This window comes from Jaculus jaculus, chromosome 6 (assembly GCF_020740685.1).
Source record: "Jaculus jaculus isolate mJacJac1 chromosome 6, mJacJac1.mat.Y.cur, whole genome shotgun sequence".
In the NCBI taxonomy this organism is placed as follows: Eukaryota; Metazoa; Chordata; class Mammalia; order Rodentia; family Dipodidae; genus Jaculus; species Jaculus jaculus.
Genome location: NC_059107.1, coordinates 99,322,314 through 99,346,603, shown reverse-complemented (window position 1 = coordinate 99,346,603; position 24,290 = coordinate 99,322,314). Strand labels below are relative to the sequence as shown.

The following is a 24,290-nucleotide window of genomic DNA, read 5'->3' as shown; positions in this document are numbered from 1 at the left end:
TTTTTTTTCCGGGGCAGGGTATCACTCTAGCCCAGGCTGACCTAGAACTTACTGTGTAGTGTCAGGGTAGCCTTGAACTCACAGCGATCTTTCTAACTCTGCATCCCCAGTGTTGGGATTAAAGGCGTGCACCACCACACCCGTCTTTAAAAAAAATTATATATTTTTTTCGAGGGCGGGTCTTGCTCTAGGCCCAGGCAGGTTTTTATTTATTTATTTGAGAGGCAGAAAGAGGCATTCAGAAATAGAGTGAGCCGAGGTGGTGTCTCACGCCTTTAAGCCCAGCACTGGGGAAGCAGCGGTAGAAGGATTGCCATGAGGCCAGCCTGAGACTACATAGTAAATTCCAGATCTGCCTGGGCTAGAGCAAAACCCTACCTCGAAAGAACAAAACAAAAGAGAGAGTGGGAGGGTCAGGGCCTCCGCCACAGCAAACAGGACTCCAAACGCAAGCACCGCTAAGGGCATCTGGCTTTACGTTTGGGCTGGAAAATCGAACTAGGGTCGCCGGGATTCCAGGCTTTACAAGCAAGTGCTTTCCGTCGAGCCATTTCTGTAGCCCCTTCTCTTATTTTTTGTTACATGATTATTTTTACTGAGAACTTTAATATATGAATTTACAGTAATTTCATCGTGGTCCCAATCCTTTCTGCCGTCACCTCTCTCCGCCCCACTCCCATCCCTTGCGGAACTTCCCCTTTCAAGGTAGACAGTCCTTCCTCGGTTTTGTCGTCTCTTTAAGTCGGGCATGCTGCAACCATTGGTATTCCTCTCCCTTCCCTCGGATTCCAGAGGTACTGCCGGACATTAACTTGAGCCCGAGAGGGGCATCGAAGGTGAAAGGCCAACGAGAAGGCTTTGTGGGGGAGAAGGGCAGAGGGGACACCTGAGGGCAGCCTGTGGCCGGCCCCTCCCAGGCCGCAGGGGAAACGAGTTTAACAGGACTTAGCCCTCAAGGAACCACAGATGGAGGAGCAGGGTATGTGTGTCAACCGTTGGGATCCTCTGACCACAAAGGGAGGGACCACACGGGTCCTTCCCACCTCTAGGAGACCCCGACGGGGCCAGTCATTATACTAAGTGGGCTCGTCCAGACGCCTCCGCCCGGTGCCCTCGGGTCCAGCGGGCCCGCGGGTGTCCTGCGCGAGGCGGCGGGGCCAAGGGTCACTTGGCTGCCCATCCCCGGGCCCGCCCCAGGGGCAGAGCCTGGCCGGGACTGCCCGCCCCACTGGCCGTGGAAGTCACCGGGCCACCCGGAGGCTCCCGGGGCCGGTGACGCCCCCGCCGTCGGTCTCGGTGGAGCTAAGCTGGGCATCCGGCGGCGCGCGAACCCGACGACCCCGCCTTCCTGGCGTTAGCTGAGGTTTCCGCACTCGACCCCAGCCACGCTCGCGCTCTCCAGTGGAGCTGGGGTACGGGACCCCCGCCCCACGGCCACGGACGCTGTGGGATCCCGGCGCAGGCCCAGGTCCTTTCGAGAGCACGAGGGCCTCGAGCCCTAGGATGCGAGAGCCCCGCGTGTCGGGACTCCTCCGGGCGCACTGGGGACTTTCACGTCCACTGGGCGAACTGTAATGGGCTCCGCGGTAGTAAGAGAGCCCCGGGCTTCATTAACTGCTACAAGCGTCCACCCTCCCCGCTGCTCCTCCCCGCGCACGAAATGGTGTAGTCTCTCTTTAAGACTAAAATGGTGGCTCGCTATGATGAGAACTCCACTTCCGGTGGGGAGGGGGCGGGACCCCGGCCCGCTCACGCCGGAAGTGGTTTGCGTTCTCAAGATGGCGACTCCCTATGTAACTGACGAGACCGGCGGTGAGTGCGGGAGTCGTGGAGCCGCTCCTCTCCGGGCTCTCGGGGTAGGGGTTCGGACGTGGAAAGGGGTCTGTGCCCCGCCCATCCCGGGGCCCCTCCTTTGCCCCGCCCCCAGACCGCCTTCTCCATTCATTCTATCCCACGGTGTATCACCTGCGCCCCCTTCTGGTCTGGTGTTTGGGGGGGGGGTCTCTGCTTCCGGTCTCCCAAACCCTGGGGTCCTTCTGTGCTCCCTGCTCCGGGACCCTCTGTGGGCCTCAGCTTTTCCCTTAACAGCTGCCGTTCCCAGACCTCTTTTAGGGGTCTCCAGCCTGGCGGGTTCCTCCAGTGTCAGTTCCCTCCAATTCTTACCCCCACCTCTCCCCCTCCCCCATCTCGTAGTGATCCCTGTTCTCTGCTGTATCCTACCCTTGTTTTCAAGCTCTATCTGCTGAAGACCTCCTCTGTGCTACATGATGTTTTCCCCCCACTCTTTCCCTCATCTTCATTTGTTGGAATCACTGAGGTCCAGAGGTGTGAAGGAGAGAGGAATTTAAGATTTCAGCTTGAGTTTTGTCATTGATGGAGCCACCTTTTTCTGTTTTCTCCAGTGATGTATGATAGACATTGAGGGGGGCTCGAGGTGAGAGAAAACAAACAGGAAGGTGTGTAGTGGCCTTTCTCCCAGCCTCTTTGACAGATTGATAGAACTCGCTATTCTTTCTGGCTTGAGAAGGATTTCATCTTGGCTGTCTGAGAGATTGAAGTGTATGTGAGAAACTGAGAACCAGTTTCGCTCACATTTTGGTTGAATCCTAATTGCCTAGACTTTACAATTATGTGCATAATAGTAATACTGACCTGATGATGACCATATAAGATTAAATATGTGGCCTAGTGGCACACGCCTTTAATCCCAGCATTTGGGAAACAAGAGGTAGGAGGATCGGTCTGAGTTCGAGGCCAGCTTGACGCTCCATAGTGAATTCCAGATGAGCTTGGGCTAGAGCAAGACCCTACCTAACTCGAAAAACAACGAAAAGATTATATAGCTGAAAGCAGTTTGTAAAATGTGATGCAAGTGTCAAGTGACTGTTTCTGTAGCCCTCATTGTAGTCTTCACCAAAGTTTATATATGTAGTCTTCTACAGAAGCAATACTGTGAGTGTGCAGTGGTATGCTTGATGTTATTTTTTGTTGTTTTCATTTATTTATTTTGGTTTTTCTAGATAGGGTCTCACTCTAGCCCAGGCGGATCTGGAATTCACTATGTAGTCTCAGAGTGGCCTCCAATTCACAGGAATCCTCCTACCTCTGCCTCCCGAAGAGTGCTGGGATTAAAGGTGTGAGCCACCATGCCCAGCTGATGTTATTTATTAAAATTACTTATTTGCACATCTGTATGTGGTGTGTGCGTGAGAGTGCCAGGGTCTCTTGCCAAGCACATCTGGCTTTACACAGATGCTGGGGATTTGAATTAGTTTCAAACTTAGGCTCACTGGCTTTACAAGCAAGTACCCTCAACGGTTGGAACCATCTCTCCAGCCCCTGCATGAAGTGTTTTCAAATGTGCCACGTGTGCTTCTTCCACACCTCCCTCCCCCATAGGGTCCCACTGTAGCCCAGGCTGACCTGGAATTCACAATGTAGTCTTAGGTTGGCGTCAGTCTTACAGCAACCCTGCTACCTCGGCCTCACAAATGCTGGGATTAAAGGTGTGTACCCCCATGCCCAGCTGCTGGTAATTTATCTTTTTTTTTTTTTCTCCCCCGAGGTAAGGTCTCACTCTAGCACAGGATGACCTGGAATTCATTCTGTATTCTCAGGGTGGCCTCAAACTCACAGCAGTCCTCCTACTTCTGCCTCCCGAGTGCTGGGAGCCTTAATTTATCATTTTTTATCTTTAACCCTTTAATAAAATTTCACTTATCACACCTCCTTACCCTGCCACGAAGAAGTATTTTTCTTTTTGATGTGATTGTGGTAAACTGCTTGAGACTGTGCCTGTAAAACTACAGTGTCATTGCCTGTTGCCCATAAAGACCCAGACCTATCAGAGTCATTTTTCTCTTGCTGTCATTTTGACACCAGCATCTTTGGAAGTACACTGATGTCCTACTTGCTCAACATGAGACTATTGTCTTATCTTTGTGTTTTCCGTTCACCTTTACTCAGCATTACTGCAACCTGGACCTCATGATACTACTTTCCCTTCATGTGTTCTCCATAACTGTTTGGCTTCTTTGCTACCACCATTTTGACTGTCTCAAACTCACAGACACAGCTTTTTCTTTTTTTCTTTTTTGGTTTTTCAAGGTAGGGTTTCACTCTAACTCAGGCTGACCTGGAACTCACTATGTAGTCTCAGGGTGGCCTCAAACTCATGATGATCCTCTTACTTCCGCCTCCCAAGTGCTGGGATTAAAGTCGTGCGCCACCGCACCTGGCAGACACAGCTTTTTTACTCTCTAGGTTTTGTGGTTCTTTGTGTGCGGTGCTGGAGATTGAACCCAGGGCTTAGAGCATGTCAAGCAAGTGCTCTACCACTGAGCTGTACCCTTATCCTAAATTCTCTCTCTCTCTCTTTTTTTTAATAATGACATTTTATTTTTTTGAGAACAACAGCAGGTGGGGGGGGGGAGAGAGAATGAGACTGGGCACATCAGGGCCTCCAGCTACTGCAAATAAACTCCAGACGCATGTGCCCCTTTGTGCATCTGGCTTATGTGGGTCCTGGGGAATCAAACCTTGAACAGGGAGCCTAAGGCTTCACAGGCCAGTGCTTAACCGCTAAGCCAACTCTCCAGCCCTTTTTTTTTTTTTTTTTTTAATTTAAAATTTCTTTGCAAGCAGAGACAGAGCCAGAGCACACTCAAGAGACACAAAGGTAGATAGATACATAGGTAGATAAATAGATAATGGGCACACCAGGGCCTTTTGCTGCTGTAGATGCATGTGCCACTGTGTATCTGGCTTTACATGGGCACTGGAGAATTTAACCCGGATCATCAGGCTTTGCAAGTGAGCACCTTTAACTGCTGAGCCATTTTCCCAGCCCCAGGGTTTTGTTTTTCTTAATTATATTTAACCTTTTTTTATTTTATTTTATTGGATTTTTTTTTTTTTTTTTTTTTTTTGAGGTAAGGTCTTACTCTAGCCCAGGCTGACCTGGAATTCACTGTGAAGTCTCAGGGTGGCCTGAAACTCATAGCAATCCTCCTACCTCTGCCTCCCAAGTGCTGGGATTAAAGGTATGTGCCACCATGCCCAGATCTTTTTTTAATTTTTATGTATTTATTTTGGTTTTTTGAGGTAGGGTCTCACTCTAGCCCAGGCTGACCTGGAATTCACTATGGAGTCTCAGGGTGGCCTTGAACTCATGACAATCCTCCTACCTCTGCCTCCCGAGTGCTGGGATTAAAGGTGTGCACCACCATGCCCGGCCTATTTTTATTTTTAAAAATTATTTATTTATTTGCAAGAGAGAGAAAGTGGGCACGCAGGGCCTCTAGCCACTGCAAAGGAACTCCAGATACATGCACTACATTGTGCATCTGACCTTATGTGGGTACTAGGGAATTGATTGATCCTGGCTTTCCAGGCAAGCACTTCAACTGCTAAGCCATCTCTCCAACCACCCCCCCCTTAAAAAGTTTTTTGAATTTATTCTTATTTTTTTAAAAAATATTTTATTATTTGTTTATTTGAGAGAGATAGATAGATACAGAAATAGGCAGGTAGAGAGAAAGAGAAAGAATGGGCGTGACAGGGCCTCCAGCCCTGTAAATGGAACTCCAGACGTGTGTGCCCCCTTGTGCAGCTGGCTAATGTAGGTCCTGGGAAATTGAACAGGTCCTTTGGCTTTGCAGGCAAGCGCCTTAACTGCTTTGCCATCTCTCCAGCTCTATTTTTATTTTTATTTATTGGAGACAGAGAGAGGAAGAGAGTGAGGATGGGTGCACCAGGGCCTCCTGCCACTTCAAATGAACTCCAGACACATGTACCACCATGTGGGTCTGGCTTTAGGTGGGACCTGGAGAATTGGACCTGGATCCTTAGGCTTTGCAGGCTTGCACCTTAACCACTAGGCCATCTCTCCAACCCTTAAGTTTTTTGAGTCAAGGTTTATTGTAGCCCAGGCTGGCCTTAAACTTTCTGTGTGGCTAAGGCTTACCTTAACTGATCCTCCTGCCCTCACTTCCAAAGTACTAGTTTTATAGGCTTGCCACATCCTGGTTTCTCTATCTTGAACGGTACCTACATCAGCTATTTTCTTGGTTTCTGCTTCTGGGCTGTAGCATCATTTTGCTAGAGGAAAAGCTTGGAAACTAGCAGATTTAGTATGTTAATTAATTCCTGTCAAGATCATTGCTTCTTGCCAATTCTTGCTTTCTGGTGTCCTAAATTCTTCCATGCCTGTTTAACCAACTTTTTCAGCTATCTATGTGACTCTCTTTAGTTCTTCCTTCTTGGCAAGTTATATATATATATATATATATATATATATATATATATATGTTTATTTATTTATTTGTATGGTGGGGAGAGAGAATGAGAATGGGCACACACCAGGCCTTCTAGCTGCAGACAAACTCCAGATGCATGTGCCGCTCTGTGTATCTGGCTTTACATGGGCACTAGAGAATTGAACCCAGGTTGTTAAGCTTTTGCAGGCAAGTGCCTTAACCACTGAGCAATCTTTACAGTCCAATTTCACTTTTTTGTTTGTTGGTTTCTTTCAAGGTAGGGTCTCACTCTAGTTCATGCTGACCTGGAACTCACTCTGTAGTCTCAGGTTATTTTTTAATTTCTATTTTTTTTTAATTTTTATTAACATTTTCCATGATTATAAAATATGTCCCATGGTAATTCCCTCCCTCCCCACCCCCACACTTTCCCATTTGAAATTCCATTCTTCATCATATTACCTCTCCATTACAATCATTGTAATTACATATATACAATATCAACCTATTAAGTATCCTCCTCCCTTCCTTTCTCTACCCTTTATGTCTCCTTTTTACCTTACTGGCCTCTGCTACTAAGTATTTTCATTCTCACACAGAAGCCCAATCATCTGTATATTTCCATTTCTTATTCACTGCTGGGTTTCTTTTTCTCTCTCCCTCCTTTCTTCTTCTCTCACCCCCTGTGTCTCATTTCAGTATGTAGCCTAGCCTGGCTTTGCCCTCTAGACCCTACTTGCTTTTTTTTTTTTTTTTTTTTTGCTCTAGCCCAGGCTGACCTGGAATTCATTATGTAGTCCCAGGCTGGCCTCGAACTCACGGCAATCCTCTTACCTCTGCCTCCATGGGACCCTGACAGCATAGTTTCAAGCCACTTCATCATCCTCCCAGAAGCAAAGTTCAGGATTCTGATGCTACTACATGACTGCTCCTGACGTGTAAACAGGGCAGAAGGTGGACAGCCAGGCTCCACTACTGCTAGAAGCCCCTGAAATTTGAGTTTCTCGCTGAAAGGTATCTTGTGCTTCTCTAGGTTCTACCTTGCATAATAATAATAGCTAACGTTTACTGAATCCTTATTCTGTGCCATGCAGTTTACTTGGTGCATTGCTTATATAACCTTATTTAAACCTTGTGACGGGTTAGGTGGCCATGTTGTTGGTCAAGGTTGGGCTGAGGGGGCGTAGTAGAGGCGCGAGAGTGGGGTGCTTACCTGGTATGTTTTAGGCCCTGGGTTTGATGCCCAGCTTTAAAAAAATTGAAGTTTGGGAGTTGAAGTAACTTATCTAAGAGCTGCATTCTAACTGTGCTTATTCAAAAGTCCATTTTTCCATTCTTGAGCAGGGCATGATGGCCTATGCCTGTAAACCCAGTACTTGGGAGGCTAAAGCCAGAGCCTGAACTTCATAGTGAAACCCTGTTAAAAAAGAACACAACAGCACAAAACGTCTTGGGGGCTGGAGAGATGGCTTGGTGGTTAAGGTGCTTGTCTGCAAAGCCAAAGAACCTTGGTTTGATTCCCCAAGACCCACATAAGCCAGATGCACAAGGTGGTGCATGTGTCTGGAATTTGTTTGCAGCGGCTGGAGGCCCTGGCACACTCATTCTCATTCTCTTTCTCTCTAAAAATAAATAAATAAATAAATAAAAATAATAAAACAACTTACTGGGCTGGAGAGGTGGCTTAGAAGTTAAGGCATTTGCCTGTGATGCCAAAGGACTCAGGTTCAATTCCCCAGGATCCATGTAAGCCAGCTGCACAAGGGACATATGCATTGGGAGTTCATTTACAGCGGCTGAAGGCCCTGCTCCCATCATTCTCTCTCTCTCTGCCTCTCTCAAATGAATAATAATAATAATAATAATAATAATAATAATAATAATAATAAAGCTGAGCATGGTGGCACATGCCTTTAATCCCAGCACTTGAGAGGCAGAGGTAGGAGGATCACTGTGAGTTCGAGGCTACCCTGAGACTACATAGTGAGTTCCAGTTCAGCCTGGGCTAGAGTGAAACCCTACCTCGAAAAACCAAATAATAATAATAATAATAACAAAATAAATAATATAAATTACCCCTCTCCCCCATGAAACAAAAACCTTTTTTCTGGGCAAGGTGGTACATGCCTTTAATCCAAACACTTGAAAGGCAGAGATAGGAGGATTGTCATGAGTTTGAGGCCACCTTGAGACTACATAGTGATTTCCAGATCAGCCTTGGCTAGAGCAAGACCATACCTCACAAAAACAAGCCGGACATAGTGGTGCACACCGTTAATCCCAGTACTTGGGAAGCAGAGGTAGGAGGATCACCGTGAGTTCAAAGCCACCCTGAGACTACATAGTGAATTCTGGCTTAATGGTTAAGATGCTTGCCTACAAAGCCTAAGGAGCCAGGTTTGATTTCCCCAGTACCATGTAAAGCCAGATGCATAAGGTGGTGCATGCATCTGGAGTTCATTTACAGTGACTAGAGGCCCTGGTGTGCCCATGCTTTTTCTCTCTTAAATAAATAAGATTAAAAAAATTATCATTAAGCCGGGCGTGGTGGCGCACACCTTTAATCCCAGCACTTGGGAGGCAGAGGTAGGAGGATCGTGAGTTCGAGGCCACCCTGAAACTACATAGTTAATTCTAGGTCAGCCTGGGCCAGAGTGAGACCCTACCTCGAAAAAAACTAAAAAAAAAAAAAAAAATTATCATTAGAATAAAACAGAAATTACAATGATTGCTGATAATTCCAGAACCAGAGTTAACTATAGCTATTTTTTCCTATGTACATATGTAGCCTATGTAAAATAATAATTCAACTTATACTGAATGGAGGCTGGGTGTGGTGGTGCATACCTTCTTTAGCACTTGGGAGGCAGAGGAAGGAGGATTGCCATGAGTTTGAGGCCATCCTGAGACTATTCCAGGTCAGCCTGAGCTAGACGAGACCCTATCTCAAAAAACCCAAAAATAAAAAATTGTACTGAATGGCTATATATGTCCCTGTATCAGGCAGGGTTCTCTAGGATCAGAACAAATAGAATGGATATGCATTAAAAGGTACATTTGGGGCTAGAGAGATAGCTCAGTGGGTTAAGGTACTTGCCTGCAAAGCCTGATGGTCTGGGTTTGATTTCTCAGTACCCTCATAAAGCCTGATACACAAAATAGCACATGCATCTGGAGTTTGTTTACAGTGGTAGGAGGTCCTGGCATGCCCTCCTTCTCTCTCAAATAAATAGTTAAAAAATAAATAAATAAAAAGGAGACTCATTGGATGAACTTTTAGATACTGGCTAGGTAGTCCAACAATAGCTGTGTATAGGCTGGAACATTGAGAGCCCAGTAGCAGTTCAGTCCATGAGACTGCATACAAGCTGTTCCTATGTCCTCTGAGGACAGCTGAACAGTAGAACCTCAAGTGAGTAGCAAGGGGAGCCAGGAAAGACATGCCACCAGCAAGTAACAGGCAGCTGGACAAAAGAAAGGCACCATGTTCTAATGGAGCTTCCTTATATACAGTGCCTTACTAGAAGGGCTGCCCACTCTGGAGGAAGGACTTCCTGTCTCACTCAGTCCTTCTTGGGAACACCTCCCAGACCCACTCAAGAGGCATTCCTGTCCTTCAATTCCTAATCTGATCAAATTGACAACATAATTTAATCTTTGTAAGTCTATCCCTTGTTAACTTGACATCAAATCACATCTACTTTTGTGCTGTTTAATTTCCAAATGAAGACAATTACAAAACATAGCATAATTTTATCACAGCTGGAAAAGAACTACTTTCCCGCTCTCCTAATGCAGAGCAGTGGTCCATCTCAATGGAGGTGAGCTCTTTAATGGCCTGTTCACATTTCTTCCTATGCTAAACCTTTTATTTATCATATTATTCTGCTCCATATTTTGCTGTCTTTTATTCTGGACCTCAATAAAAGCAACAAGAAGAAGCCACACCAGACCACACACTGTGTGCTTTTCTGTCTTGAAATTTCCCCTGCCAGGAAAGATTATCTTTTCTTTCTTTCTTTCTTCTTCTTCTTTTTTTTTTGGTTTATTGACATAGGGTCTTGTTCTAGCTCAGGTGGACCTGAATTCACTATGTAGTCTCAGGGTGGCCTCAAAGTCATGATAATCCTCCTACCTCTCCCTCCCAAGTGCTGGGATTAAAGGCGTGTGCTACCACACCCAGCCACTTTATCACTTTTAAACCTTATTTTCTTTTATTATTTTATTTGAGAGAGGGAGAGAGAATGGGCGCACCAGTGCCTTCAGCCACTGTAAATGAACTCCAGACTCATGTGCCACCTTGTGCATCTGGCTTATGTGGGTCCTGAGGATTTGAATCTGGGTCCTTTGGCTTTTCAGGCAAACACCTTAACCGCTAAGCCATCTTTCCAGCCCCACTTTATCACTTCTTTTGTTTTTCAAGGTAGGGTCTCACTATAGTACAGGCTGACCTAGAACTTACCATATAGTCTCAGGGTGGCCTCGAACTCATGGCGATCCACCTACCTCTGCCTCCCAAATGCTGGGATTAAAGGCATGTGCCACCATGCCCTACAACTTTATCACTTTTATTTATTTATTTTTATTTTTTATTTTTGTTCAATTTTTATTTATTTATTTGAGAGCAACAGACACAGAGAGAAAGACAGATAGAGGGAGACAGAGAGAATGGGCGCGCCAGGGCTTCCAGCCATTGCAAACGAACTCCAGATGTATGCGCCCCCTTGTGCATCTGGCTAACGTGGGACCTGGGGGAACCGAGCTGCAAACCCGGGTCCATAGGCTTCACAGGCGAGCGCTTAACTGCTAAGCCATCTCTCCAGCCCAACTTTATCACTTTTAAATTCAACTTTGCTGAGGGTCTTAGGACACAGCCAGATTCTTTGTCAAAATCACAAGAACCACCTCTAGCCTCTTTCTCTATAGAGTCATTTTTCAAATCACTTCCAAAAGACTTAAGAGTCACATTGTCCCAGATGCCCCACTTCTTGGTACCAGTTACTTTCTCATTGCTGAGGTAAACTACTCAACCAGAACAGTTTAAGGGAAGAAAGAGTTTATTTTGGCTTGTAGTTTCATGAGGAAGGTTTTTTTTTTTTTTTTGAGGTAGGGTCTCACTCTGGCCCAGGCTGACCTAGAATTAACTATGTAGTCTCAGGGCGGCCTCAAACTCACGGTGATCCTCCTACCTCTGCCTCCCAAGTGCTGGGATTAAAGGCATGTGCCACCACACCACATCTGGCTTTTTTTTTTTTTTTTTTTTTTTTGAGGTCGGGTTTTGTTGTAGCCCAGGCTGACCTGGAACTCACTATGTGGTCTCGTTTTCAGAGTGGCCTCGAATTCATGATTTTCCTACCTCTGCCTCCCAAGTGCTGGGACTAAAGGCATGGGCCACCATACCCAGCATCAAAAGGAAGTTTCTGTCATGGTGGGGAAAGCATGGCAGGAGTGGGAAGCTGATTTCATATCTTCACATCAGCAGGGAGGAAGTAGGAAAACTAAAGAGCACCAAATGGGACTGGACTATAAATACCCAAAGATCCGCCCCCATTGATATTCCTCCTCCAGCAAGAATCCACAAACTTCCCTTACAGTGCCACCATGTGGGGATCCAGCATTCATTTTATGAGAGAGAGAGAGAGAGAGACTCATGCACACGAATTAGTGCACCAGGGCCAACAGCCACTGCAATGGAACTCCAAATGCATGTGCCATCTTGTGTGCACATGCAACTATTGCAGTCAGGTTCACATTGCTGGCAACCAAGAGCAGCTTGTGGGAAAACGAATTATTTTGGCTTATGGACTCAAAGGGAAACTCCATGGTGGCAGGGGAAAATGATGGCATGAGCAGAGAGTGGATATCCCTTTCTGACCAGCATCGGGTGGACAATAGCAACAGGAGAGTCTGCCAGACACTAGCAAGGGGGAACTGACTATAACACCCATAAGTGCACCTGCAACAATACATTCCAGGGGACATTGATTCCCAACTCTCTATCAGCTGGGGACCTAGCATTCAGAACACTTAAGTTTATGGGGGACATCTGAATCAAACCACCACATTCAGCCCCTGGCCTCCATAAACTGATAACCATACATGATGTAATATGCAATGCATTCAGTCCCACTTTAAAAGTCTCCATATATATATATATATATATTTTGATTTTTCGAGGTAGGGTCTCACTGTAGCCCAGGCTGACCTGGAATTCACTATGGAGTCTCAGGGTGGCCTCGAACTCATGGCGATCCTCCTACCTCTGCCTCCCGAGTGCTGGGATTAAAGGCGTGCGCCACCACGCCCGGCTAAAAGTCTCCATAGTTTTTATCCATCCCAGTGATGTCCAAACATCTCCATAGTCCAAATTCTTTTAACTGAGTCATAATACCAAAAATAAACCACAAACCCCATAATGACACAGAATAAACACTCTGCAAAATATGGCAGTGGGCATAGCAAAGAAATATACAAGCAATACAAGATTTAAACAGGGAGCCAGGCGTGGTGGCGCACACCTTTAACCCCAGCACTCGGGAGGCAGAGGTAGGAGGATTGCTGTTGAGTTTGAGGCCACCCTGAGACTACATGGTGAATTCCAGGTCAGTCTGGGCTAGAGTGAAACCCTATCTTGAAAACCAAAACAAAACAAACAACAACAAAAAAACACAACAACAACAGAAAAAGATTTAAACAGGGCAAACATCAAACTCTGTAGCTCCAAGTCCAATAACTCTAGTCAGTGACAAATATCCAAGTCCAATAATTCTAACCAGCAACAAGTCTCTGGAGTTCCAGTTCCACCCCTCCAGCTAGGCTACTCACAGTCCTGGAAAACTTCATCTGGAGCTGGCAGCTTTCCTTAGTAGCCATCTCAGTTCCCGCCATCTCCACTGTGTCTCCACTGTAACCCACCGTCCATCCTCATGGCTCCATTGGGCCTCCATGCATGCATCCAGCAAACCTGCTTCACACTGCCCCTGGCCATTTCCAAAACACAAGACTGTGTTGCAAACTTAATTATCCCCTCTTTCTTGCATTTCTTATACTCCGTAATACCAGGTAGGGGGCCAATTTGTTAATCCAGGGGGAATAAAGCAGACTTTGAAGAACAGGATACTCATTCAACACTCAGGCCCCTTAAAAAAGTGTCAACATTCTTCCTGTTGCCCCAGTGCAAGTCAGCTGACCCAATCTCAAAGGTTGTAATCTCTCATATAATTGCAGCTGAACAGGCAGAAGTTTCAGCCTAAAGATTTCATTTCTGTGCCATATCCCTCTGGTCACACCAGTCCATTTCTATGCAAAGCAACCCTGCACAACTTCTCAGGACACAGGCATAACAACAAGCCTCTCACACAAACTGCTTCTAGCCCAGTCCAGGCAAAGCTCTTTCTTACCCTCACAAACCAAACCTTACAGTCCATAGTTCTTACTGCATTCAGGTCTTTCAACTCTGAGCAGAATAGTCCATCAAGCTGTACTTCCAGCAAGCAAGGTATCTCTTAGGCCAAGGTTTCAAATCCTTCCACTTTCCTCTTGAAAATCAGCTCTAAAAAGCCAAAACCACTCCTCTGGTACCAATTTTACTGTTGCAGTCAGGTTTGTATTGCTGGCAGAAATCACCTGGCCAAGAGCAGCTTGTGGGGAAAAAAGGTTTATTTTAGCTTACAGGGGTGCTCCATAATGACAGGGGAAAATGATGGCATGAGCAGAGGGTAGACATCACCTCCTGGCCAATATCAGGTGGACAACAGGAACAGGAGAGTGTGCCAAACACGGGGAGGGGGAAACTGGCTATAATGCCCATAAGCCCACCCCCAACAATACACTGCCTCCATGAGGCTTTAATTCCCAAATCTCCATCAGCTGGGAACCTACATTCAGAACACCTAAGTTTATGGACCTGAATCAAAGCACCATAGGATGCTTACTTAGTGGAGCCCTTTCTCAGGCCCAGATCAGTGGCACAGGTCACTTTTACCTGAAGCAGGTCTCAGGAATCCCAAGCATCTTCACCAATCACTTCCATTAGGACCCAGGTTTGATTCCCCAGGACCTACATAAGCCAGATACACAAAGTGACACATGCATTTGGAGTTTTTTGCAGTGGCTAGAGGCCCTGGCATGCCCATTGTCTCTCCCACTCTCTCTCTCTCTCTCTCTCTCTCTCTCTCTCTGTGCCTTTTTCTTTCCTTCTCAAATAAAAATAAATTTTTTAAAACAATTTTTTAAAACTTTTATTTATTTGAGAGAGAGAAGAGGCAGAGAGAGAGGAAGAGAATGGGTGTGCCAGGGCCTCTGGCCAGTGCAAACGAACTCCAGACACATGTACCACACTGTGCATCTGGCTTGTGGGGGTCCTGGGGAATCGAACTGAGGTCCTTTGGCTTTGCAGACAAACGCCTTAACCGCTAAACTATCTCTCCAGCCCTGTTTTTTGTTTTTTAAGATAGGGTCTTACTCTAGCCCAGGCTGACCTGGAATTCATTATGTAGTCACAGGGTGGACTTGAGCTCACAGCAATCCTCCTACCTCTGCCTCCCAAATACTGAGATTAAAGGCATGCATCGCCATGCCCAGCTTAAAAATAAAATATTTTTAAAAGAAAAAATTTAGTAAGCCAGGTGTGGTGGTACATGCTTTTAATTCCAGCACTTGAGAGGCTGAGGTAGGATTACCATAAGTTTGAGACCATCTTGTGCTACAGAGTGAGTTTCAGGTCAGCTTGGGTTAGAGTGATACCCTACCTGGAAAAAAACAAAAAACAAAAGCACAAATTCTTTTAGTAGCAGTCCCTAATCTGTAGTTTCTGATTTATAAAAATGTTATCTGAAAGTCCTGATATTCTGCCCTTGGTTTTTATTTCTAGGGGTGGGAATCGCCAAACCTCTCCCTTCTTTTTGACTTCACCCTTGGATACCATCAAGGCCAGAGGATGGAACCAAGATAACATAAAATAGGTGCTTCTTTGTGATACTGGGCTCTTTGTATTTCTGAGGGCTTCCACACAGGATGGCCATGGAAGAAGCTTCTGCCCTCCTTTTCCTCACCATGTATCTACTTCTCACAACCCTTCAGCTAACTAGTAGTCCCCTTTTATCTGTAATTTTAGTTACCTGTGATCAACACAGGTCCAAAAATATAGTCTAGTACAATATGTAGGTTATCACATTTATATAATGTTTATTATGGTATAAGGTTATACTTATTCTATTTTTATTATTACTGTTAATTTATAAGTTAATAAGCTAAGCTTTATCATAGATATGCATATAATGGAGTAAAGATAGTATATAGGGTGAGTATTCCTCATCCAAAATGCTTGGGACCAAAGTGTTTTGAAGTTTGGATTTTGGAATGTTTAGACCTATATAATGAAATATCTTGGTGTTGAGATTTAGGTCCACACAACTCACTTATGATTCATAGATACCTTATGTGCACAGCCCAAAAGTAGCTTTATACTTTTAAAAAATTATTTATTTTTAAAGTTTTATTTATTTGAGAGAGTCAGAGAGAGACTGACAGACAGACAGAGAGATTGGATGCACCAGGGCCTCCAGCACTGCACATGAACTCCAGAAGCATATACTACCTTGTGCATCTGGCTAATGTGGGTCCTAGGGAATCAAACCAGTGTCCTTTGGCTTTGCAAGCAAATGCCTTAACTGCTAAGCCATCCCTCCAGCCCCCCTTTTTTTAGTTTTTCAATGTAGGGTTTCGCTGTAGCCCAGGCTGACCTGGAATGCACTATATACTCTCAGGGTGGCCCAAAAGTCACATTGATCCTCTTACCTTTGTATGCTGGGATTAAAGGTGTACACCAGCACACTTGAGTTTTGGCTGTGACCTATTACATGAGGCCAGGTGTACAATTTTCCATGTATGACATCTTGTCAGCAATCAATAAGTTTCAAATTTTAGAGCATTTCAGATTTAGATTTTTGAATTAGGGATGCTCAACCTGTATATAGGTTCTAGTACTGCTTGCAGTTAAGTGTCCACTGGAGGGTATGGGATGTATCCCTCACAGATAAGGGAGGCTACCATGATCTCTATGTAGTTCATTTAAGTATGTGTTCCAAGTTTTGTCTCTTCTCCCTGATGTAAAATACTGCTTGTGTAGAATTAGCTGTTTTCACAAGGTACTTTCTTTGGGGTTTGTTAGCATTGGTGAGTTTTTAAAAAAAATATTTTATTTATTTATTTACTTGAGAGAGAAAGAGGGAGAGAGAGAGACAGAGAGAGACAGAGTGAGAGAGAGGGGGTGGTGGTGGGGAATGAATGGGCATGACAGGGCTCCAGCCACTGCAAACGAATTTCATATGCATGTGTCCCCTTGTGCCTCTGGCTTATGTGGGTCCTGAAGAATTTAACCAGGATCCTTTGGCTTTGCAGGCAAATGCCTTAACCACTAAGCCATCTCTCCAGCCCCCTTTTTTTTTTTTTTTTAAAGTAGGGTCTTACTGTAGCCCAGGCTGACCTGGAACTCACTTTTTAGTCCCAGGCTGGTCTCGAACTCATAGTGATCCTCCTACCTTTGCCTCCTGAATGCTGAGATTAAAGGCGTGCGCCATCATGCCTGGTTTATTTTTTTGTTTTAATTAAAAAGTTTTTTTCATCCGGGCATGGTGGCGCACGCCTTTAATCCCAGCACTCAGGAGGCAGAGGTAGGAGGATCGCCATGAGTTCGAGGCCACCCTGAGACTCCATAGTGAATTCCAGGTCAGCCTGGGCTAGAGTGAGACCCTTCCTCAAAAAAACAAAAACAAAAAAGTTGTTTTCTTTTTAAAATATTTAATTAATTTATTTTGAGAGAGAGGCAGATAGGCAGAGAGAGAGAATGAGAATATGGGTGCACCAAGGCCTCTAGCTACTGCACACAAATTCCAGATGCATGTGCCACTTTGTGCATCAGGCTGTACATGGGTCCTGGGAAATAGAACCTGGGTCCTTTGGCTTTGCAGGCAAGTGCCTTAACTGCTAAGTCATTTCTCCAGTCCTTTTAAAAATATTTTATTTTGCCAGGTATGGTGGCGCATGCCTTTAATCCCAGCACTCAGGAGGCAGAGGTAGGAGGATCATCATGAGTTCGAGGCCACCCTGAGACTATAAGTGAATTCCAGGTCAGCCTGAGCTAGAGTGAGACTCTGCCTCAAAAAACAAAAAACAGTGGTGGCTCACGCCTTTAATCCCAGCACTTGGGAGGCAGAGGTAGGAGGATTGCTGTGAGTTCAAGGTCACCCTGAGACTCCATAGTGAATTCCAGGTCAGCCTGGGCTAAAGTGAGACCCTACCTTGAAATACAAAAAAAACCAAAAACAAACCAACCAACAAACTATATATATATATATATATATATATATATATATATATATAAATTACACACACACACACACACACACACACACACACTATATATATATATATATATATATATATATATATATATATATACACACACACATATACATATACATATATAAATTTCTTTATTTGCAGAGAGAGAGAGAGAGAGAAGAGAGGCAGACCGAATGGGCAGGCTGGGGCCTCCAGCCACTACAAATGAACTCCAGATGGATGTGTCACTTTGTGCATCTGACTGGGGAATCAAACCAGTGAACAGAAGTTATTAGGCTTTGCAGGAAAGCAAGCTCCTTAACTGCTGAGCCATCTCTCCACCCATCTTCTTCTTCTTCCTCTTCTTCTTTATTTTTAAATATTAAAAAATTATTTGCAGCCTGGCACGGTTGGTGCATACCTTTAATCCCAGCACTCGGGAGGCAGAGGTAGGAGGATCACATGAGTTCAAGGCCACTCTGAGAGTACATAGTTAATTTCAGGTCTGGAGAAAGAAAGAATGGGCATGCCAGGGTCTCTTGCCACTGCAAATAAACTCTTGGTGCATCTTAACGTGGGTATTAGGGAATTTAACCCAGGCCATCAGATTTTGCAAGCAAGTCCCTTTAACCACTGAGCCATTTCCTCAGCCACCCCACTTGTTTTTGAGAGCTTGGGTTAGGCATAAACCTCCATGTCCAGGTTACACATGGCTGGAGGTGCAATCCAAGGACTCATGTATGTGAACCAAGAACTTTATCAATAGGTTGGGTGTGGTGATGCACTCCTTTGATCTTGGTGCTCAGGAGGCAGAAGCAGGAGGGTTGTTTTGGGTTTGAGGGCACCCTGAGACTGCATAGTGAATTCCAGGTCAGCCTGGGCTAGAGTGAGACCCTACCTTGAAAAACGAAGTAAATAAATAAGTAATTTTATCAGCTAAGCTATATCCTCAGTCCTTGTCATTAGCTTTTCATTAAATAACTTTATAATTTGTATTGTTTTTATTTTATTTAATTAATTTATTTATTTTGGTTTTTTGAGGTAGGGTCTCACTCTGGCCCAGAATTCACTATGTAGTCTCAGGCTGGCCTTGAACTCATGGCAATTCTCCTACCTCTGCCTCTCAAGTGCTGTGATTAAAGGCATGTGCCACCACACCCAGCATTGGTTATTACCGTTAAGGTAACTACATTGAAGGTTTGCTATTGTCCTTCCACATTTTGTTCTTTCTGTTCCCTGTACATAGATGGCAGACTACATGGGCCTTTAAATCCTGCCCTTTGTCCTAATGATGCAGAATTTTTGGACTGAGGAGAAGTTCCCCAGAATTAATGAACCTCCATTCTTCGGTTCTGTCCTACCTTTAATAAATAATTAATAAAGACAGACTCAAGAAGGATAAATTATGAGTTATTAACTTTATTTAGGAAGAAATCACAAATTGTAGGGTTTATATAGGGAGAAATTACAAATTGTAGGGCTTAGGAAACACACTCTTATGTAGAAACACTGCATAGTTTATAAACTTCATTTAAGAAAAATTAAGGTTTTTGGGAAGAAAACTGTAGTTGAGCCACAAGCATGAGGAGGGGAATTAAACTGAGGCTTTCAAGGAAAAATAAGAAGGAACATATCAAAGCAGAATCCAAGAAATTCAGAAGAGAAATGAGTAATAAAGAGAATTACACTCATGGTTATCCCACTTTTAAGGAAATTACAGATAGCAGACCTAGAGTTAGTGACAGCACTCACGTGGTAGATCTGGGGTGTGCGGGAAATACTCAAGTGGTAGATTAGAGACCAGAGGAAAATCATGCATGTAATCAAAGTGAGAAGTTACCCCAAACTATAAAGCAGAGGCAAGCTGAAGAGTTTTCCCCAGACCAAGTGGCAGTGTTATGCTCTTTCCCCCACCCTGGGGAAGCTAAACTCGCCTGTGTCCCTGTGGCCAAGGGAAGAGGCAGGCAGAGTGTGCAGCCAAGCCTGGAAAGCTGATGGGAGCTGAGTAGAGGGGGGGGGTAGTGGGGTGCAGTAGGATCCCAGAGCAGCCCACCTGGGCTGTCTGTCCAGGTAGCATGCTAGACTGTGGGCAGCAGGGGGTGCTATAGATTTGTGTCAATCAGACACAGTTACACTTGGCCAAGAGTTCTGTTCTTGCATCAGGGTAAGGTGACATGTGTGGTGGTATTTTCTGGTTCTTTCTTTGGGCCTCAATCTCTAAAGCTGCCTTTAAAAATTTTTTCCTATTCTTCTTCACTAACACAAATGGGATCACACTGTTACCCTCAGTGATTCTCAAGTGTCCAGAGCCTTGGGAATGGGTCCTATGGTATAAAAGACATGGATAAAACTGTTGGGCCCTTAGCTGGGTGTGGTGGCCCACGTCTTTAATCCCAGCACTCCATTGGGAGGCAGAGATAGCAGTCCAGTGGGAGGCAGAGATAGAAGGATCTTTGTGAGTTCGAGGCCACCCTGAGAATACATAGTGAATTCCAGGTCAGCCTGAGCTACAGTGAGACCCTACCTCAAAAAACAAAAACAAAACAAAACAACAACAACAAAAACTGTTGGTCCCTTAATAGTCCAGGTAGTAGCGCCAAACTATTTTCTTTGCCAAACAGTTGTAAATTATGTATTTAACTTAAGATTATTTGGTTATGCAATAAGAGTGATTAACGTATTACTCTCCAGTCCTTAATATACATCTCAGAGTTCTTTGTGACTCTTCAAGCAAGCGTGAAGCGCTTCTGCCTCACCCACAGCAAGGTGATTGTCTCACTTGTTCCATTTGCAAGCTAGCAGGCCTCCTTTTTCATTGGGATACTACTTTTATTTGAAACTCTAATTATGGTAATACAAATATATTTAGCAGTCATTTTATTTTGAAAGTGAAGGAAATAAGTCTGTCATTTTAAAGAAAGCAGTGAATAGTATTTTTTCCAGTGATAAAATTCAAACCTTCAAGTGCAAATTAGAATTATGAAGTTAGCCTGGTGTGGTGGCACATGTGTTTAATCCCAGCACCTAGGAGGCAGAGGTAGGAGGATCGTCATGAGTTCGAGGCCACCCTGAGACTGTATGGTGAATTCCAGGTCAGCCTGGGATAGGGTGAGATCTTACCTCGGAAAACAACAACAACAACAAAAACGAGCTGGGCGTGGTGGTGCACACCTTTAATCCCAGCACTCAGGAGGCAGAGGTAGGAGGAGTGCTGTGAGTTCGAGACCATCCTGAGACTACATAGTGAGTTCCAGATCAGCCTGGGCTAATGTGAAACCCTACCCCAAAAAACCAAACACACACACACACACTATCAAAAGTTTATAACTTCTGTGAGTTTGACAGCCTTTTAGTATTTAAGACTTCTTTGAAGATATAATGAATATAATTTATATTATTGTATAAGAAAATGCTTACTACTACAAAATAAAAGTGTAAAAAGGATCCTGAAGGTAAAAAAAAGTTTTAAGCTCTCTACAGATTATCCTTTAACTTGCTTTTTGTTTTGTTTTTGACACAGGATCGTACCTATAGTGTTACAGAGCCAACTTGGACACAGGATTTTATGTAGCTGCCTTTGAACTTGCTATGTAGTCAAGGCCAGCCTTGAACTCCTGAACCTCTGCCTCCCAAGTGCTGAGATTGCAGGTTGAGCCACCATGGCCATTGCCTGTGTTGGTTTTCCACTTAGTATATCAGGAACACTTCAGTGTTAATACATTTATATCCAACATTGGTTTTTTTGTTTGTTTTTTTCAAGGTAGGGTCTCACTCTAGCCCAGGCTGACCTGGAACTCATTCTGTAGTTCCAGGCTGGCCTTGAACTTGCAGCAGTCTTCTTGCTTCTGCCTCCCAAGTGAGTGCTGGGATTAAAGTGTGTGCCACCATGCCAGGCAGCTTGTAGATAATTTAAATAATGCATTGTAAATGTCCTTTGCATGTTTCTATGTGTATTGATGCTTTTATGTCTCTAATATCTCTAGTATGTATTTCTAAAAGTTTATCTTGTTAGGCATGCACCACCATGTTTGGCTTCCTGTGGGTTTGTGTTTTTGTTTTTCAAGGTAGGGTTTCACTCTAGTCCAAGCTGACCTGGAATTCACTCTGTATTGCCAGGGTGGCCTCGAACTCATGGCAATCCTACCTCTGCCTCCCTAGTGCTGGGATTAAAGGTGTGCGCCACCACGCCCGGCTTTTTTTTTTTTTTTTAAGTTTCTTCCACTTTGCCTGTCTGTCTGTAGTAACTCTTGAATAGTGTATTCGGTAGATAATGATGACAGGGATTTGAAAGTTGAATGATGCTTTCTTAGCTGTGTATGGTGGGACATGCCTATAATCTCAGCACTTAGAAGGTGGAGGCAGGGGGGTTACGAGTTTAAGAAAAGCCTGGCTACCTAGTGAGTTCCAGGTCAGCTAGGACTACATAAACCCTACTTCTGGGGGCGTGGGGAAAGAGATGCTCTAGTGATTTGCCTTAGGTGGACAGATGGGTGCTAGGGGAAACTATATTCTCTCATATTGGGGAATTTTTGAACATAAGAAAGGCAAAAGAAAGAAAGAAAAACAGACCAGGGCTGGAGAGATGGCTCGGCAGTCAAGGTGCTTTGCCTGTAAAGCCTAATAACCTGGGTTGGGTTCCCCAGTACCCATGTAAAGCCAGATGCACAAAGTAGTTCATGAATCTGGAGTTATTTGCTGGGGATGGAGGCCCTGATACACTCATTCTCTCTGCTTGCAAATAAATAAATAAAAACTATTTAAAAAACTATTTTAAAAAATAAAGCTAACTCTGGCTTAATTTTTCTCATTTTAGGCAAGTACATTGCCTCAACACAGCGACCTGACGGAACCTGGCGCAAGCAGCGGAGGGTCAAAGAAGGCTATGTGCCCCAGGAGGAGGTCCCAGTGTGCGTGCACAGGCTTGCAAAGGGGTTTAAATGGGTCCCTACAAAAGCATAGACTATGTGTGCCTACAGGTTCAGGCACTCCCCTGAATCCCAAGGTAGTGGAAGAAGGGACAGTGGAGAATTGAGGGGTGAGTGAGGGTTCATGTGAAAGGTTTGTTCTATGACCGCTAGTCATGAGTCAGAGATGCAGAACTTAGGGTTTTAGGGCCCTTCCTACAGAGCAGAGTTGGGGAGGAACCTAAAGAGCAAGCAAGAAGGCAGGTAATGAGAACAAGTGATTTGGAAGGTTAACAGAATCAAAGAGTCAGTGAAGCTGGGTTGGTGGCGCACACCTTTACTCCCAGCACTTGAGAGGCAGAGGTAGGAGGATCACTGTGAGTTGAGGCAAGCCTGAGACCACATAGTGCATTCCTGGCCAGCCTGGGCTAGAGTGACACTCTACCTTGAAGAACAAACAAACAAACAAACAAAAGTCAGTGATTCTAGCTGTCAATAAAAATTTTTTTTAAAAAGTTAGTGATTCTGGAAACTTTGTTAACATTTTTTAAATTTTCTGCAGGTATGAAAACAAGTATGTGAAGTTTTTCAAGAGTAAACCAGAACTTCCCCCAGGGTTGAGCCCTGAGGCTACCACTCCTGTCACCCCATCCAGACCAGAAGGTGGTGAGCCAGGCCTCTCCAAGACAGCCAAACGCAACCTGAAGAGAAAAGAGAAGAGGCGACAGCAGCAGGAGAAAGGAGAGGTGGAGGCCCTGAGCCGGACTCTTGATAAGGTGGCTCTGGGCGAGACAGCCCCGTGCCCAGGTGCTCTCCAAGTCCCGCAGGCAGCCCCAACAGCTGCCTCTGAGCCACCTGACTCAGCAGAGAAAGCCAAGAAGATAAAGAACCTCAAGAAGAAACTGCGGCAGGTGGCAGAGCTGCAGCAGCGGATCCAGGCTGGGGAAGTGAGCCAGCCCAGCAGAGAGCAGCTGGAGAAACTGGCCAGGAGAAGGGCCCTGGAGGAGGAGCTCGAGGACTTGGAGCTGGGCCTGTGAGGCCTTTGGCATAGGGAACGGACTGCAGAAAAACCATGGGGTGCTCTGGGGTCCGGGAGAGTGTGGTAGCCGCAGTCAGGTGGGGTATCCCCATACTGGCTCACTTCCACCTCTTGGGGCCCAACTGTCCTCCAGAGCCTAGTCTTCTCCTTCATTCCTTCCTTCTCTTTCTTCCCCGGTTCCTATTTTGCGGACTTTTTACCTCCATTTCCCAGTGTCCACAACCTCTGTGACTACCCTAGGTACCTTGCTGCTGACTTGGGTGTGGTGTTTAACAGAAAACTGGGTGGGTGGGAATCTCTGAGAGCTGAGGTTGAGGACATGGGGGGTGCACCCACGCCTTGGAGTCTTGGTTCCTGTTCAGTGTTTATGAGTTATTTCCCTGTTACCCTGAACCTCTTCCTTTTTTTTTTTTTTTCTTTTTTAAACAAGAATAAATTCAAGTAGACGACATGTAGTTGGGCTTTGCCTCTATTTTCAATTCCTAGAGGATGTTTTGTCATGTAAAGTTGGCAAAGGAAGAGACATGTTGGGAGTAATATCTCACTAGTTTGTGTATGATAGGGATTGAACCCAGGGCCTTGTACATGCTAGGTTGCTATACCAGTGAGCTGTATCTCTAGCCCTTAATTTTTTTCCTTTAGTTTTTTGAGGTAGCCCAGGCTGACCTGGAATTCAGTATGTCATCTCAAGTGCTAGGATTAAAGGCTTGCACCATAATGCCCAGCTCTAGTCCTTAATTTTTAAAA

The 24,290-nt window shown here is 44.9% G+C and overlaps 1 protein-coding gene across 5 annotated transcripts; it reads left to right on the top strand.

The window, feature by feature from the left end:
* Nucleotides 1-710: 710 nt before the first annotated feature.
* Pym1 (PYM homolog 1, exon junction complex associated factor) lies at nucleotides 711-23,994 on the top strand. 5 transcript variants are annotated; one of them, XM_045152568.1, is made up of 4 exons: nucleotides 1,764-1,812; nucleotides 20,292-20,366; nucleotides 22,414-22,507; nucleotides 23,067-23,994. In XM_045152568.1, the coding sequence occupies exons 1-4, from the start codon at nucleotides 1,779-1,781 to the stop codon at nucleotides 23,539-23,541; spliced, it is 678 nt and encodes a 225-aa protein (XP_045008503.1). In that variant the 5' UTR covers nucleotides 1,764-1,778; the 3' UTR covers nucleotides 23,542-23,994. The 5 variants fall into 5 exon arrangements, with proteins under 5 accessions (XP_045008506.1, XP_045008507.1, XP_045008504.1 ...); XM_045152570.1 differs by lacking the exon at nucleotides 1,764-1,812 and adding an exon at nucleotides 15,244-15,313 and having other exon boundaries at nucleotides 20,311-20,366; XM_045152571.1 differs by lacking the exons at nucleotides 1,764-1,812; nucleotides 20,292-20,366 and adding an exon at nucleotides 711-794.
* The last annotated feature ends 296 nt before the right edge of the window (nucleotides 23,995-24,290 follow it).

Bases quoted from the DNA above. Each gene is read 5' to 3' on its own strand.
- Pym1 (XM_045152569.1), top strand. From the start codon at position 1,701: ATGATGAGAACTCCACTTCCGGTGGGGAGGGGGCGGGACCCCGGCCCG. The intron at 1,813-22,413 runs GTGAGTGCGGGA...TTCTCATTTTAG, and splicing joins TGTAACTGACGAGACCGGCG to GCAAGTACATTGCCTCAACA. The intron at 22,508-23,066 runs GTGCGTGCACAG...AATTTTCTGCAG, and splicing joins CCCCAGGAGGAGGTCCCAGT to GTATGAAAACAAGTATGTGA.